Genomic DNA, 15089 nt, shown 5'->3' with positions numbered 1-15089 from the left:
TTTTGCCTCCAAATGATTTTGAGTTTTGTTGGTGTGGGTGAAAATTTACAGAGCAAAGTAGTTTTCCATTGAATAATTTGTTGACTGATTCCTTCAGGGTACTTGGTTGTTGTTGAGAATCTACTCTAACCTTGTTCCCTATTAGTTCCATAATGTATAAAGGACATTTTTGTAGCACAGACAGACATGTAGGAATATCATCAGCCAAATCTGATGATACTCAGATCTGCTTCTTATATCTTAGAGTTAATTTCATATCAATACATAAAAATCTACCTCATTATTTTTTAAGATTGCATATTATTCTATTATATACGCATGCTTTTGGAGGTGGTATCTCTATAGAACTAGATTGCTCAGTCTTCCTTCTGCGGGAGTGGCTGATGGGTTTGAACCACCAGTCTTCTGGTTAGCAGTCAGATGCCTTAGGCACTATGCCACCAGAGTTCCTTTTTTTTTTTTTTTTTAATGCATGCTTTAATTTCACAACCTTACTTCCCCATGATGAGCATTTATGTTGTTTCCTGACTTTTATTAAAATCAATATGGCTGTGTACACATGTACAAATGTATATATATATACCTAGAAGTTATTTCACTGTTAGTAAACACATTTGGAAGCTCTGGTAGCATAGTGCCTAAGGCACTTTACTGCTAACCAGAAGGCTGGCGGTTCAAACCCACCATCCACTGCTTGGAAGGAAGATGGGGCAATCTACTTCCGTAGTGATACTGCCTTGAAAACCCAAGGAGGGGTCACTATGAGTCGGGTCCGAATCCATGGCACATAACAACAACAACAAACACATTTACCTGTTTTATGAATTATGAGTGTTTTCTTCTCCTTTCCACTTCTTTAGAAAGAAGCCTAAGAAGAGAGAAAGTGAGACTGGCTGTAGAAGGTCAATGCGATTACTAAAAGTAGACCCTTCAGGAGTTTCATTACCACCAACTCCACCCCAGCCAGCATTAGTAGCAGAAGAAAATGTAAGATAAAGGGCAAATACAATATGTCAATTTAATAAAATACTGAAAAGCTTGGCATATTTTAAGGTAGACTAAAAGTTCACTAAATTTTTAGTTTCAATGTAATTAAATTTTTAGTTTTAATTTCATTAATTTAATATTTGAATATTGTATGTTTTAAGTAAAAACATGGATTTCAAAGTCATAAAGACCTGAGTTGGATTTTGTATTTCTGTAAGACTTGGCGTGCTATGGGATTGTAGGTAAATGATTTTACTTTTCTGAGCCTTTGTTTCACCATCTTTAAAATGGCAATAATAATAGCAACCTTATAGGGCTGTCGTGAGCATTAGATAAAATAATTTAAAGTCCCTTACATTGTGCTAAGGACTTAGTAAATAATAAATGGCAGTTATTAATGGTATTAATAATAAATAACATATAATAAGAGTGATGGGGGCCTTACTGTAGTTTCATTTTATAACATTAGTGAGTAGAAAGAATTTTATGTAGTAAATTTATTTTGTAAATAAAATTATGATTATGTTTTTTATTCAAGAACATTCTTGCTAGTATTTTTGCTTTTATTTTCTTTTTTTAAAATGTTTTATTGTTCCCTGTGGCTCAGCCTGCAGCCAAACAACAGACAGGCCTATAAGGTGAGCAGTAACATCAGGGAGGTACTCACTCCTTAGAAAAACCAACCATATAAGATCAGAAGAGTAGCTTTTGCCCAGGGATGGCAGAGATGGCAGAGTAGAACTTGTGTAAGGTGGAAACCTGTCAGCAAAGGAAAACTTAAATATTTTCCACTAAAATGAGTTGTAGAAAAGTGGTAAGGACTGCACCCTGTCAAAGGCAGAAAAGTTGTGAGACTCAGAAAAACAAGGCAGTCTGATCAAGGTCTGGCTTTCACAAGTTTCACTGTATTTCATTGCAACCCGTTAGACACACACTCACACAATTGAAACAAAAGTTTTGTGAATAAAATTTAAATTGTACTCCATGTGATGTACTTTTCTATTCCATTTTCATGTACTAAAACAAATTGCTAGCTGTTTTGTATTAAATGATTTCATGACCCATTAATGAATCACAACAAATCCTGGTATAGAAGAATAACATTGAATAATGCCATTAGACTGATCTAAGTCCATTTCCAGCTCCTGCAGTTATTAGTAGTGTGACTGAGGGCAAGTTAACTTCTGTACACCTCATTCCAGTGGCTTTAAAATGTGGTACCTTCATCATGGGTTTGCTGAGAGGATAAATAAATGAGATAATATATGTACACGTTTTCCAGGATACATGGGATTTATTCATTGAACACCTATTTTTGAATGCCCATGATGTGTCAGCCCTCTTGTTGACGTTGAAAATAAAGTAGTGAAGAGATAAAAAAAAACCTTGCCCTTCTTGAACTTAACATTCTAAGACAGGGAGATAAGCTATAAACTTTTTTATTTTTTTATTTCTTATAACAGCCTTTGTTACCGCCTGGGCCATTAGAAATGACTCCTGAAAATCGAGATGGTAGCAATGAACTATTTAAAGAATTTCTACAAACATGGGCAGAAATGAGCAAGGTATCACTAGGGAAGGCTTAAAGATTTTTAAATCACCTGCACAGGAAAATTTCAATACATATGTTAACTTGGTCCTTTGATTTTTTTCCCAATGTTTCAGACAAGTAGTAAGAATACTCAAAAGGAGTCACCTAGCCTTAAAAGGTAAGCTAAATTTCTTGTCTTTGTTTTAAGTTTTCTGAGATCTTTGAGTTATAAAGACAATGTCATTACAGAAAATTTTGAAAGTGAGGTGAAGAAATTACCTGTATTCCATCCAAATGGTTGGTTTTGTTTTAGTGTGTTTCCTTTTAAGTGTTGCTGTATATAACACCACTTGGATATAAAGTTCAAGAGAGCAGAGGTTTTGTCCCAATAACCAGAACAGTGTCTAGCACATGTCTTCACTAAATGTTAACTTAGTGGATGAATTCACATACATTTTGTACTTTCTTAGGTTCTAATGTATATATAATTTTGAATTAGGCTTTTTTCACTTAACATTGTGGTTGCATGTTATTATTATCTTTAAAATTACTGAATGGCTGAATAATATTCCATTGAGTAAGTATTCTACAATTTACCTAACCTCTTTCTACCCATTTGGTATTTGGGACTGTTTTCTGTTTAGCTGTGTGTATGTGTGTGTGTGGGAGACAAAGATCGACAGACAGATGATGGATTATTTCCTTGTGATAGAGACCTAGAAATGGGATTAAGTCCAATATTACGGCTTTTGGTATACATGTCAAATTATTTCCCCCCCAGTTTTTTTTTTTCCTGAAAACCTTACATGAAATTATTCTGCCTCTAGCAATATACATGAGTATATGCATTTAACTGAAGCCTTTTGGTGTTATCATTAAGATTATCAAGGGCATTTTATAAGTGAAAAAATAGTACCGTTGTTTGATTTCCTTGGTTACTAGTAGGTTGAATATTTTTCTACATTTATTTATTAATTGCGATTCTTCTTTTTTGAATTGTCTCTTACTTATTTTTGACTATTGGTATTGTTTAACTTTTAAAATTTAACTTTCTAATTTTCTCAGCTACAATGCCAATTTAAGTGGCATGGTCATTAGTGAAGATACTGTTTGTAAAGTTGCCAAAGGCGCAGTATTCTCTGTGGCTCTACACCCATCAGAAACTAGAACTTTGGTTGCAGCTGGGGCCAAATCTGGGCAAATTGGACTTTGGGATTTGGTAAGTTGTTAATTTTTTTAAAGACAATAAAGTTTAACTGAGGGAGTTCTGGTGGCGTAGTGCCTAAGGCACTTGACCGCTAACCAGAAGGTTGGCCATTCAAACCCACCAGCCACTCCTCAGAAGGAAGATTGGGCAATCTACTTCTGTAGAGATACTGCCTCGGAAACCCAAGGAGGGGTCCCTATGAGTTGGAGATGACTCGACGGCACATAACAACAATAACAACAAAGTTTGACTGAAGCAAATAGAAAATTGCCTAGAGCCATGTATTTATAAATATTGCTTGAGATTTATAGTTTTGTGCTTTGTGATTCTAAATTTTAGAAATCTGAAGAAATTTGAATTTACTTTATAGACCTTTAACATTTAACATTTAAATTTACTTTATAGATCTTTAGCTTGCATATTGTTAGCCAGAAATTAATTGCCAGAAAACTTTATTAGAACTTTAAATATGTACGGGACAAGGTCACATGAAGTTCTCACTTTCCTAATTATGTTTAAAATATAGTCTCCAAACTGTGTGAAAATATTTTTCCAGGGATCTGCTTAGGATGAGCCTAGTCATCTTTTGATAAGTGAGAAAAAGATAGTGAATTCCATTTATTGTACATGAAATGCTTTTAGGAGTTACAGAATTGAGGAAAAACAAGTTAATGCTTTCTGGATTTATTTTCTAATTGGAAAGTAGAACAAAGCCACAAAAAAATGCCATGAGGACAATTAATGGAGATGAAGAAACAATGGTGGCTTGGAGCTGGTTGGGGTTAATAAAGTGAGAAGACGAGATACAGACCAAACCTTGGGCGGCATAGGTTCTCACTTTGATAAGATGTGATCCTTATATGTTCTGCATTGTTTAAATTCTTCATAACAAAAGAGAGATTTATTTTTCTTAAAAACAAATAAGCAAATATTCCAAGATGTAACAGTGGCTAACCCTGACTAAGAAGAGGAGTGTATGTGGTTGTAACTTTTTCCTTCCTTTTCTCCCCTTCCTTTTTTTTTGTTTTTTTTAATACATTTTACTTTAAAAATTTTTAAAAAGAACACAAAAATTCTTGACTGTTGGAGAACAGACTAATCCAAATTTAGAGGTAATAATTGCCCTAGTTTATAATGTGACAGGAAGATAATCTGTCAAATCTGAAAAATGACTTCTTAGGAGTTAGTAATTCAGTTGTAGAAAGGATAATCCTTAAAAATAGTAATATTAATTATAGTAATTGATTATATAAAAATGCATGCATATGCAAGGTATATTTAGAGGACAAATATTTTTGAAATTATCATTTTTTTCTGGAACCAGCTACCTTATGAAAATTATGCTGAGAACAATATGGTAGTATTATAAGTATTATGTAAGAAGCATACTTAGAAAACAAAGTGATAATAGTGTTGATACTATTTTTGGTAGTAAGGCATTATACTGTATATGCAGTAAAGACAGATTTTTCATTTCCTGAGGATTTCATGAACTAAAGTCCAACTGAGCGTTAATTTTTTTCTCTGGGTTATAAAAAACAAGTGCTGCTAGTTAGTTGCAAAAAAGCTGGAAACTGTTAAATGTGGCTAAGTATTATGGGATTGAAAATTAGAAAAAAGTAATTTATTGACAGCATTAAGTTTCTAGGTCTGACTTTCTGAATGGGAAAATTATACCCATGATTATACCCATTATAGACTGAGAAGAGACTGACATAGTAAATGGTTTAATAGCATAATGACATAGTAAATATTACTACTTTTCACTAATTTTTATTTTCCCTTCCAAACTGTCTTCCAGACCCAACGACCTAAAGAAGATGGGATTTATGTTTTTCATCCTCATAGTCAGCCAGTTAGCTGTCTTTACTTTTCACCTGTCAATCCAGCCCACATACTGTCACTGAGCTATGATGGCACACTACGCTGTGGAGATTTTTCCAGAGCTATTTTTGAAGAGGTATATGTTCCATGTGTTTACGTGCTGACTTCAAATGATATTCTGGATTCTTTGTGAAATCTTTATGGTTCTTTTATAAAAACCATGAATGATTATTATACCAGTTAGATTGGGAGAGGTAATATATAGCATAATGGCTTTAGAACTGCACTGCCTAGTTCAAATCCCAGATCGTCAGTTACTAGTTGTGTGACCCTGGCTAGCTACTTAACCTCTTTATGCCTTAATATCCTTAGTTATGAAATGGGATGGTATCTACTCCGTAGGGTTGTTATGAGGATTAAATGAATTAATGTAGGTAAAGTGCTTTGAACAGAGTCTGGTACATGGTTTGCTCTTATTATTAATATTTTTGCAAAGTTTTTAAATACAGTAACTCAGCCCTTCTGTTGTTTAGTCTGAAGACTTATAATTCTTTTTCATTCAGAAAAAAAAAAAAATAAATTATCATACTTGTTCATCATTCCTGGCCTTTGTAGACATGAAACAAAGATGAGAGAAATTGATCATGTAATGGCACTATATTAAAACTAAAAACTCATTGCTGTCAAGTCAGATCTGACTCATAGCGACCCCTCCTTGGGTTTCTGAGGCAGTATCACTATGAAAGTAGATTACCCAATCTTCCTTCCGAGAATGGTACTATATTACATATACCTAAAACTTTTGGCCTGTAATATAACATAGAAACTGCAAAATTTGGTTTTCTATAGACTTCTAGCTAAAACTTACTATCTTATATATATATATATATATGCCATAAGAGATGAGCTCAGCTGTTTTTTTCTGGTGAATTTAGAATGAAAAACTGCCGTATAAATTATACTCTTGGCTAGGAATGACCACCTTGGTGAGGGGGAGTCAGGGAATGGTTTATTCAGAATACTTTGGGCCAAGTTTATTCTTAATCACATCTTTTTTGTTGTTGTTGTTCTTATTAACATGTATAATTTTTTTTTTTAAATTATGATTTGGGTGGAAATTTACAGAGGAAATTTATTTTCCATTCAACAATTCATACATATTTTGTTTCATGACATTGACTGCAATCCCCACAATGTAATAGTTCTCTTCCCACTTCCGCCCTGTGGTTACCTTTGCCCTGTGTCTTTCTTTCCTATACATTCCTGCCTTCTGACCTATCTCCCTGTGCAAATGCTGCCCTTTTGCAACAATCAATGGTTGATTGTTCTAAGGAGTGGATCTACAAGGTATAATTGTTCACCTTGTAGGCCTGTCTAATGTTTGACTGGAAGTTAAGCCACTGGAGTGAGTTCAATCCCAGGCCTAACGGGTGATTATGGGCCATAGTCTTGGGTGTTTCACCACTCTATAAGACGAGTAAGCCTGTTTTTTTTTTTTATTTTATTTTTTGGTTTATGCTTTTTGAGTTTTGTTCTACATTTTTCTCCCACTCTATTCAGCATCTCCAGTTTTGATCCTTTCCGATTATCTTAACCACCTCTTGAGGATAGGTCTTTTCCTGAGCTTGTCTAACACTAGCAAAGCCCATTAAGTTCAAGTCTATTTAAGAATAGTTGAAAGAGTACCCCCTGCTCCCCTCCTCCAAAAAAAAAAAAAAAGATTCTACTTAGACCACCAGACTACTACTTAGAGACTTCCTAGTCATTTTAATCTCTGGTGGGCCAGATGAGAAGCTTCCAAGTGCCTGTGTAGTTCTCACTATATTGGATTTCTTTGTTTAAGTTTTGGTCTACTATTTAAGGCTTACAATGAACGTATCATTTGAGGTGAGCCTTCAGATTTGTGTAACTACATTAGCTTTACTTATTAAGAATCCATTCAAACTGATTTCTTTATCAATATGGATTTTAATCTTTGTGAAAGTGGTTTACATGTAGATTTTCATTCTTTTATTTTGAATGGGCCATTTGATTGTAGGCAAGTCTCACAGCTGATGAATGCTTTTGTTTCTAAAAGGGATCATCTTGTCCATAGCTTCCTATGAGGATGATGGGAGGATAAATGAGGTTATTTGGGTAAAGTGTTTGTAACTCCTTTACCAAAGAGTTTGTGCATTGACGTTCTTTTTAGAGTATAAGGTGATTTTTAAATTACTAATAAATTAATTAGTATTAAATTAAACATATGCTGTTACTTATATCCTTAGGTATATAGAAATGAAAGCAATTGCTTTTCTTCCTTTGACTTCCTGGGAGAAGATGGCTCCACTTTAGTAGTAGGACACTGGGATGGAAGTATGTCACTAGTGGATACACGGACACCTGGAACTTCTTATGAGAAACTTGTCAAGTTTTCTTTGCAAAAAATAAGAACTATTCATGTCCACCCAGTGAATAGACAGTATTTTATTACTGCAGGATTGAGGTATGTTTGTCATAAAATTTTGATGATTTAGGCTTTTTAATCTCAGGAATACATGTTTTAGTCTGGTTGTGAAAGATACCTGAGTTTCATGATAACTGAAGGACAAATGAATTTACTTTCTACACTGATGGAGGTTTTTTTTGTTGTTGTTGTTTGTGTGTGTGTTTGTATTCACCTAAATAGTTAGGGAGCTTTCATCTATTTTATTTAGATTTTTTCAAATTTCAACTTGAAGCTGAATAGAAACCATTGAGCACTAGTTTTACGCATAGGAGTAGTACTATTCAGATTTACTTCAGTGAGAATACAGCCCTTAGACAAAACTGTTCTTCATTTAAAAGGAAAAACCCAAAAACTCTATTCTTATGTTCATTGCACAGAATGAGTTCTGCTTTTAGAACCTCAACACTTTTTTTTTTAACAGTTTAAGATCTCAACTTTTGTAACGTTTTTTCTACTGCAAAAAATACCTTCATAAATTTTTCTTTAAGACGGTGTAGAAGAAACCAATATTTTTGCACAATTCACTGGGAGGTTTTGTTTTTTCCTTTTGGGAATGTGAGTTCATAAAAATAAGATTCTTTTGGATTTAATAAATAGTGAAATTATTAAAACAGATACACACTTGCTTTCCTGGGCAAAACTTACATTTACTTCTTAATCTTTTGAAAAGAAAATTAAAACCTTTTTTTTTTTTTTTTTTTAAAGAGTTATATGTGGCCTATAAACTGTTGTGTTTGTCTGTTTTAACTTTCTTCTTGGAGAGATTGGAAAACCAACTAGAAACTTATCTCTCTATACCTACTGGTTATGTTTATCTGATACAGTTTTGGAATTTTTGTAATATTTTATTTTGTAATCTATGTCAGTATTTGTAAAATTAATGCAGAAGATTAGACAATTCTATCTTAAATAATCTTTAATATAGTAAGTATTTGAGTGTCTAATTTATTTTCAGCCCTATTGTAGAGGGTATAACAGTATGTCCTATGTCAATATTGATAATTATTCCTCCCATTTCAGGAATGTTTGTATTTATGATGCAAGAAAACTGACACCCATGGGAAGCCAGCCTTTGATTTCTTTAACTGAACAGACAAAGAGCATTGCTTCTGCCTATTTTTCACCTATAACTGGTAACAGAGTAGTGACTACATGTGCTGATTGTAATCTGAGGTAAATTTGGAATGTAGAAATATGTTTTAAGGAATCTCGAGAGTCTAGCCACTGTGTCAATGAAGCTAAAGCTTGGTGTACTATCCCTATTTGATCACTAATGTTACTATTTAGGCTACCAGAGACCCAAGACCTAGACTTAATAGCTTTTCACCTGTTTCCAGATTTTGGAAACTTCTTGGAACTGTAGAATCTGGCAAGGAAAGTCAATAGCTGCCCTGGGGAGTTGCTGTGAGACTTCTCTTTTAGCACTAAAGAATCCCAGAAGTCCCACCAAAACCAGGTTCTGTGGTATCTCAGAAGGGAGGTAATTTTAGCATATACTTTGGGAATAGTGAGGTCTACCCTATAAATGCAGTGCTGAATGGAAATTACCTTATCTTTTGAATGTGTACTGTGGGCAGGAACAAGAATGATACCTCGTTTCTGCTGAGACCCAATTACCGGGTCTCATAATGTTGCTTATTGGTCGAGTTATAAGGATTTTTGTTTTCTTTATGTTGAAGTATAATCCACAGTGAGTGCTTCAAGTCCTCTCTACTCTTAGTAAGCAAGGTTATGTCATCTGAGTATCCTAAGTTAATGAGTCTTTCTTTAATCCTAATGCTGTGTTCTTCATATAGTCCGTCTTCTTGAATTATTTGCTCAGCATATAGATTGAATAAATGTGGTGAAAGAATACGACCCCAACACCTTTCCTGATTTTAAACCATGCAGTAGCCTCTTGTTCAGTTCTAACGACTGCCTCTTGGTCTATGTTCAGGTTCCTCATGAGCACAATTAAGTGTTCTGGAATTCCTTTTCTTTGCAGTATTACTCATAATTTATTATGATCCACACAGTTGAACGCCTTTGCAGTTTTTAGCACAGTCTGTGAGCATCACCAGGTGGTGCATGAAGAGAGTTAATCACCAGGGAATGGCAGCCCGGTGTTCACTTTTCACTCTTGCTGTTTTCTGTCTCAAGAGCTCTTTGACCTGATCCTATTCATTTGTGCTTCAAAGTTTACTGTTGTTACATTAAATGATTTGGCTTTCTTACCTGATTAGATAATAAGCTCTATTGCCAAGAAACTACACCAGAACAGCAGGGCACAGGGAAAGGAAGTGGTGGTGATGTGATTAGCTTCTTTCTGCCAGGGTGTCCAGTAGATGCTTTTGGATTCCTACCAGCTGCCCCCCACAAGAACTCCTTCCCTGGGTTGCTGGCCTAACTTAGCCTATCATGACTTGGAAATGACAGTGTCAGGCCCTCAACTGATGAGTCTCTTGGGGAAATTATTCTTGATACATGCAATTTTAGGGATTTGTGCATTTTCAGACCATATCCCCTATGTATGTCCCATACATATTCATTACTATGAATATGAATATCGTTTTACAGTACAAATTATCATTTATAGTGTACCATTTAAGTTTGGAAGGGATCCCAGTGGCACAGTGGTTAAGCAGTTGGCTGCTCACCAAAAGTTTGGCAGTTCAAACCTACTAGCCGCTTTATAGAGGAAAGATATGGCAATCTACTTTCATAAAGATTTACAGCCTTGGAAATCCTATGAGACAGTTCCACTCTGTCCTCTAGGGTGCTATGAGTTATCAGTGAGTTTGGATTAGGTTTTAAGTTTGGAGTAATGGTTTTTAAGTAAATTGTAGTATTTTCACATTAAATTGAATTTTGTAATATTCCTTGTAACTTTTTTTTTGTTAAATGTATTAGCTAAGATTTGTTAGAGCTGTATCCTACATATTTTAGAGTAATAGTCATATATCATGTTATATCATGAACGCCTTTTTAAACACACTGAGGTTACTTTAGAAGACTTCCAAGATATAATATGAAGAGTGTGTTGCTTAATTCTTAGTATTTATTTTGCAGAATCTTTGACAGCAGCTGTATATCCTCTCAGCTTCCTCTCCTCACAACGATCAGGTAGGTTTCCATATGCCAAATAATGAAGGGTATGACAAGCTACTTGTTGGAGTGCCTGCACCTGAGGGGTTATTTTTGGTTAAGGTTAATGACTTTATTCAGACCTGAATTACTCATGTTATCTTCATATCTCATTCTTAACCCTCTTGCTTATCTATGCTGCTTTGAATGTGGGTGTGTTTTACATCAAACAGAGACATTTACTCAATGCCTTCTCTCTGGCTATCTTTTATTGTCAGTATTTTTGAAGTTGGGGACAGACTGTGATATATATTGATTGTTGCATCACAAGTTTTATAGGCTGTAGAGGCTATATTTAAATATGTTAGTTTCCTTTTTCTAGAAGTTTTTCCCTCTGTTTCCTTTTTCAAACTTTATTCTAGTCTATCGGTTTCTAATGTGTTTTGGTTTTTTAATTTATCTCAGGTAACAATTCTGGTGGCAGTAGGAATTTTTATTAAAGACTGGGTCATTGAGTGGCAGTGGGAAAGGTGGTTCTCCATAGCCCATACTTGTTAGTGGTAATAAGATATAGAGAATAAAAGGGCAACACAGCTCTGGTAGCGTAGTGCCTAAGGCACTTGACTGCTAACCAGAAGGCTGGGGGTTCAAACCACCAGCCACTCCTCGGAAGGAAGATGGGGCAATCTGCTTCCGTAGTGATACCACCTGGGAAACCCGAGGAGGGGTCACTATGACTCGGGTCCAACTCAGCGGCACATAACAACAACAAAGTGCCCTAAATAAATGTATTTTGGATTTTAAAGTTATATGGAATATAAAATAGTTTTAGGACTGAGTTATCAGGAGAATAGAAATGTGGGAAATAGTAGGTCCTGTTGAAACATCAATAAATAATGTAGATTATGGATTTCTTATTTCTAGGGCTTCAGGTTTGGATGTACTAAGAAAGGAATTTTCTGTGGGAAAGTCATCTGCCTGCCTTTGTCCATTGAGCTAGGAAACATTAAGCAAAAGAAACACCATTTCAGCCAATGCTTACTGAATGTCTGGTGAGCACTAACCACTGTGCTCAGCATTGGAGATTTCAAGATGGGGAATCTGACTCTGTTCTGAGTTTCAGTTTTGTAGGGAAGAGCAGAGAAGCTTGATGGCAACTCAGTAACTTTTGAGAAGAAGCTTGGCAGTGAAAACTAGCATTTAGGAACACTCTCATCTCTACCCCTGGAGTTATTTAACACTTTCTTTGCAAAATGTTTTTTCACTAGGCATAACACCATCACTGGGCGCTGGCTGACCAGATTCCGAGCTGTGTGGGACCCTAAACAAGAAGACTGTATCATAGTTGGCAGCATGGCCTACCCACGGCGCATCGAAATTTTCCACGAGACAGGAAAGTGCCTGCATTCTCTTTTTGGTGGAGAATACCTTGCCTCTGTGTGTTCCATCAATGCCATGCATCCGTCTCGGTATATTTTGGCTGGAGGAAATTCCAGTGGGAAGATACATGTTTTTATGAATAACGAAAGCTTCTGAGTTTTTGTTTTAGTGACACTGGCTTGTTCAAATTAATCAGTGTCTAAGGAACCCAGAAAGAGAAAGTTGAATTCACTTGGCTTAGTAACATGTTGTATTTAGCAAATATAAAATTGTTTTATTATTAAGAACATTCTAGTGAGCAGATTGTTTTCTGTAGGTGGGGGTGAGAATTTAAGGGCAGGGTGTGATACCTTTAGCATCACTCAGGCAGTATCTTGAGAAATTCTAAGGTTATAAAGCTTTGCATAGTCAGTATTGAAAGTTTCTGTGATCAAATAATATGGTTTTGAATCTATGGTGAGACTTAGATTCATGGTTTATTTTATAGCTTGGAGGGAATATTTATTTCTAGACTCACACAATTAAAGGGGGTCCTGAAAAGTCATGTAGTTCGGTGATTTCAAAACTTTTTCTTTTTTTTAACTGAGAACTTTATTTTTTTTTTTCCTGCCTCTGAATAAAATCTTATTTGAAATTGCAAGATTATTGCTGAGAAGCTTTGCTTGAAATGGTTCAGGGCCTGGGTCTGTGTTGCTCAGTCTTTCCCTTCCCCCCTTCTCTGGATGGTTTGTTCCTGAGACACCAGCCAAGGAATCCCAGGGCTCCTAGGTACACAGTTTATATCTGCCTTACCCTGTATTCTAAAAGACTACTCTGCCCTCAGACTAGTGTTTTCTTAACAATAGGTGCAGTCATTAGGAAATCAGTGTTAATGGCCATGAGCTGTATATAAAAAAATGAAAAGGAAGAAAATCTGAAAGAACAGAAACTATAGTTACAATCAGTATTGTTTTGTGAAACTCAGTTACATATGTATGCATATATTTATGGGCATAAATGTGTATATGTTTATTCTGATGTCTTTATTACTTTGGTACTGCGAGTCACCATTAAAGAAGGGAAAGCTGCTCTGTCTTAACAATGTCCCAGATTGCCTTTGCTGTCTTTCTTTAAACTCTCCAGAGGAGATTCAATAGCTTAAGTGAATACCTTCATTCTTATAATTTGGCAACATGTTATGAAATGTTCATGACTTTGGGCATTTATTCATTGAGCAATTTGTAGAAGTTACAGTGTTTTGACTATGTATGTTTGTTGTTGGGAAGGGGCTCCGCTACATCTCTTGACTGAGGTTACCTATCCAACTTTTTTCAGTATTGGTCACTGCTAAGCTACTATTTGAAAGACTTATAAATAGCTCTGGCAATATGTATGAATTTTAAGAGGAACTATTATAATTATATATCACAAAAATAAAGTGATACTGTGATTTCCTTGGGGAACAATTTTCTAAACAATTTCTTTCTTTGTGATACAATATTTTGAAGGCTTATTTTTTTACTAAGCTGTAGGTGTTTATAAGGAATTTGTTTTGTTGTTGGATGCCGTCGAGTCGATTCTTACTCATAGCAACCCCACGTAACAGAGAAGAACTGCCCCATAGGGTTTCTAGGCTATCATCTTTACAGGAGAAGATCGCCAGGTCTTTCTCTTTTGAAACCATTGGACAGGTTTGAACTGGCAGTCTTTCTGTTAGCAGGCAAGAGCTTAACTCATGCCAACAGGGCTGCTGCTGCTGCTTTTTTTTTTTTTTTAATAAGGAATAGGAATTCTTTATTTTCTGGGTGGTATGAGTACAGGAATTTGTAAGTGAGATGGAAACATTAATGAAGTGGAAAATAAAGCTGAGTGAGGTTGAGTTATATTTAAACTGTGCAGGAAACATCAAGGGAAGCCTTTAGGCTCCTTTTCCCTTTTCTAAGGAGGTCTGCTGGTTAAGGTATTTGGCTAACTAAAAGGTTGGTAGTTTGAACCTACCAGCCGCTCCATAGAAGAAAGATGAGGCAGTCTGCTTCTGCAAAGATTTACAGCCTTGAAAACCCAATAGGAGTTGCTATGAATAGGAATCGACTCGATGGCAGTGAATTTGGTTTGGTTTTGGTTCCCCTTTTCTACAGCTCTTAATCTCACAGGTTCTAGGGTGGCTAGTTCAGTGGGATTTTTTTTTTTTCCCCAGATGCTGAAAATTATTTTTAATCAAATTATTTAAGCTTTGACTACTTGGCAGTAATTGCCTGGCTTCTGCAGTAAACTTTAGCAAATGCTTGAGGTTACTCACTTCTGTGTTTTTTTTCTGTTGTAGCTTCATAAACTGTGTTATTAATATCCAGTTCCACTTAATAGAGTTCATATCTTCCTGAGGCCATACAAGAAAGAGTGAGGCGGGACTTGCTTTCTCAGTGATAAGCTTAAATAATTACGGAGTAATTATTTAAATCTAGAAAGCGCAATAAAGGAAAATTATCTCCCTTAAGACATTCTTAACTGTGATCTGTAGTGAAAGGTACTTTTTCCCAGAGACTCCTTTACAGCTGTGTGGCTTCTGTGATTATGCATGTATTGTCATAGTTCCCTCCCTTTTGGGAAACCGCATGTATTGTCATAGTTCC

General features: G+C 35.5%; 1 protein-coding gene across 1 annotated transcript in view; it reads left to right on the top strand.

Annotated features, from left to right (window-relative positions):
• Positions 1–12636, top strand: part of WDR76 (WD repeat domain 76) — a 30858-nt gene extending 18222 nt beyond the window's left edge. The window contains exons 5-13 of the mRNA XM_042783695.1: positions 861–987; positions 2451–2552; positions 2653–2696; positions 3584–3737; positions 5527–5685; positions 7817–8034; positions 9058–9210; positions 11086–11139; positions 12369–12636. Coding sequence (XP_042639629.1) covers positions 861–987; positions 2451–2552; positions 2653–2696; positions 3584–3737; positions 5527–5685; positions 7817–8034; positions 9058–9210; positions 11086–11139; positions 12369–12636 — 1279 coding nt within the window. The remainder of the gene's footprint in view (positions 1–860; positions 988–2450; positions 2553–2652; positions 2697–3583; positions 3738–5526; positions 5686–7816; positions 8035–9057; positions 9211–11085; positions 11140–12368) is intronic.
• Positions 12637–15089: the final 2453 nt, after the last annotated feature.

The sequence above is a fragment of the Orycteropus afer genome, unplaced genomic scaffold (genome assembly GCF_000298275.1).
Source record: "Orycteropus afer afer isolate SDZICR_OR568_19922 unplaced genomic scaffold, OryAfe1.0 scaffold00026, whole genome shotgun sequence".
In the NCBI taxonomy this organism is placed as follows: domain Eukaryota; kingdom Metazoa; phylum Chordata; class Mammalia; order Tubulidentata; family Orycteropodidae; genus Orycteropus; species Orycteropus afer.
This window is presented reverse-complemented; position numbering and strand designations above follow the sequence as displayed.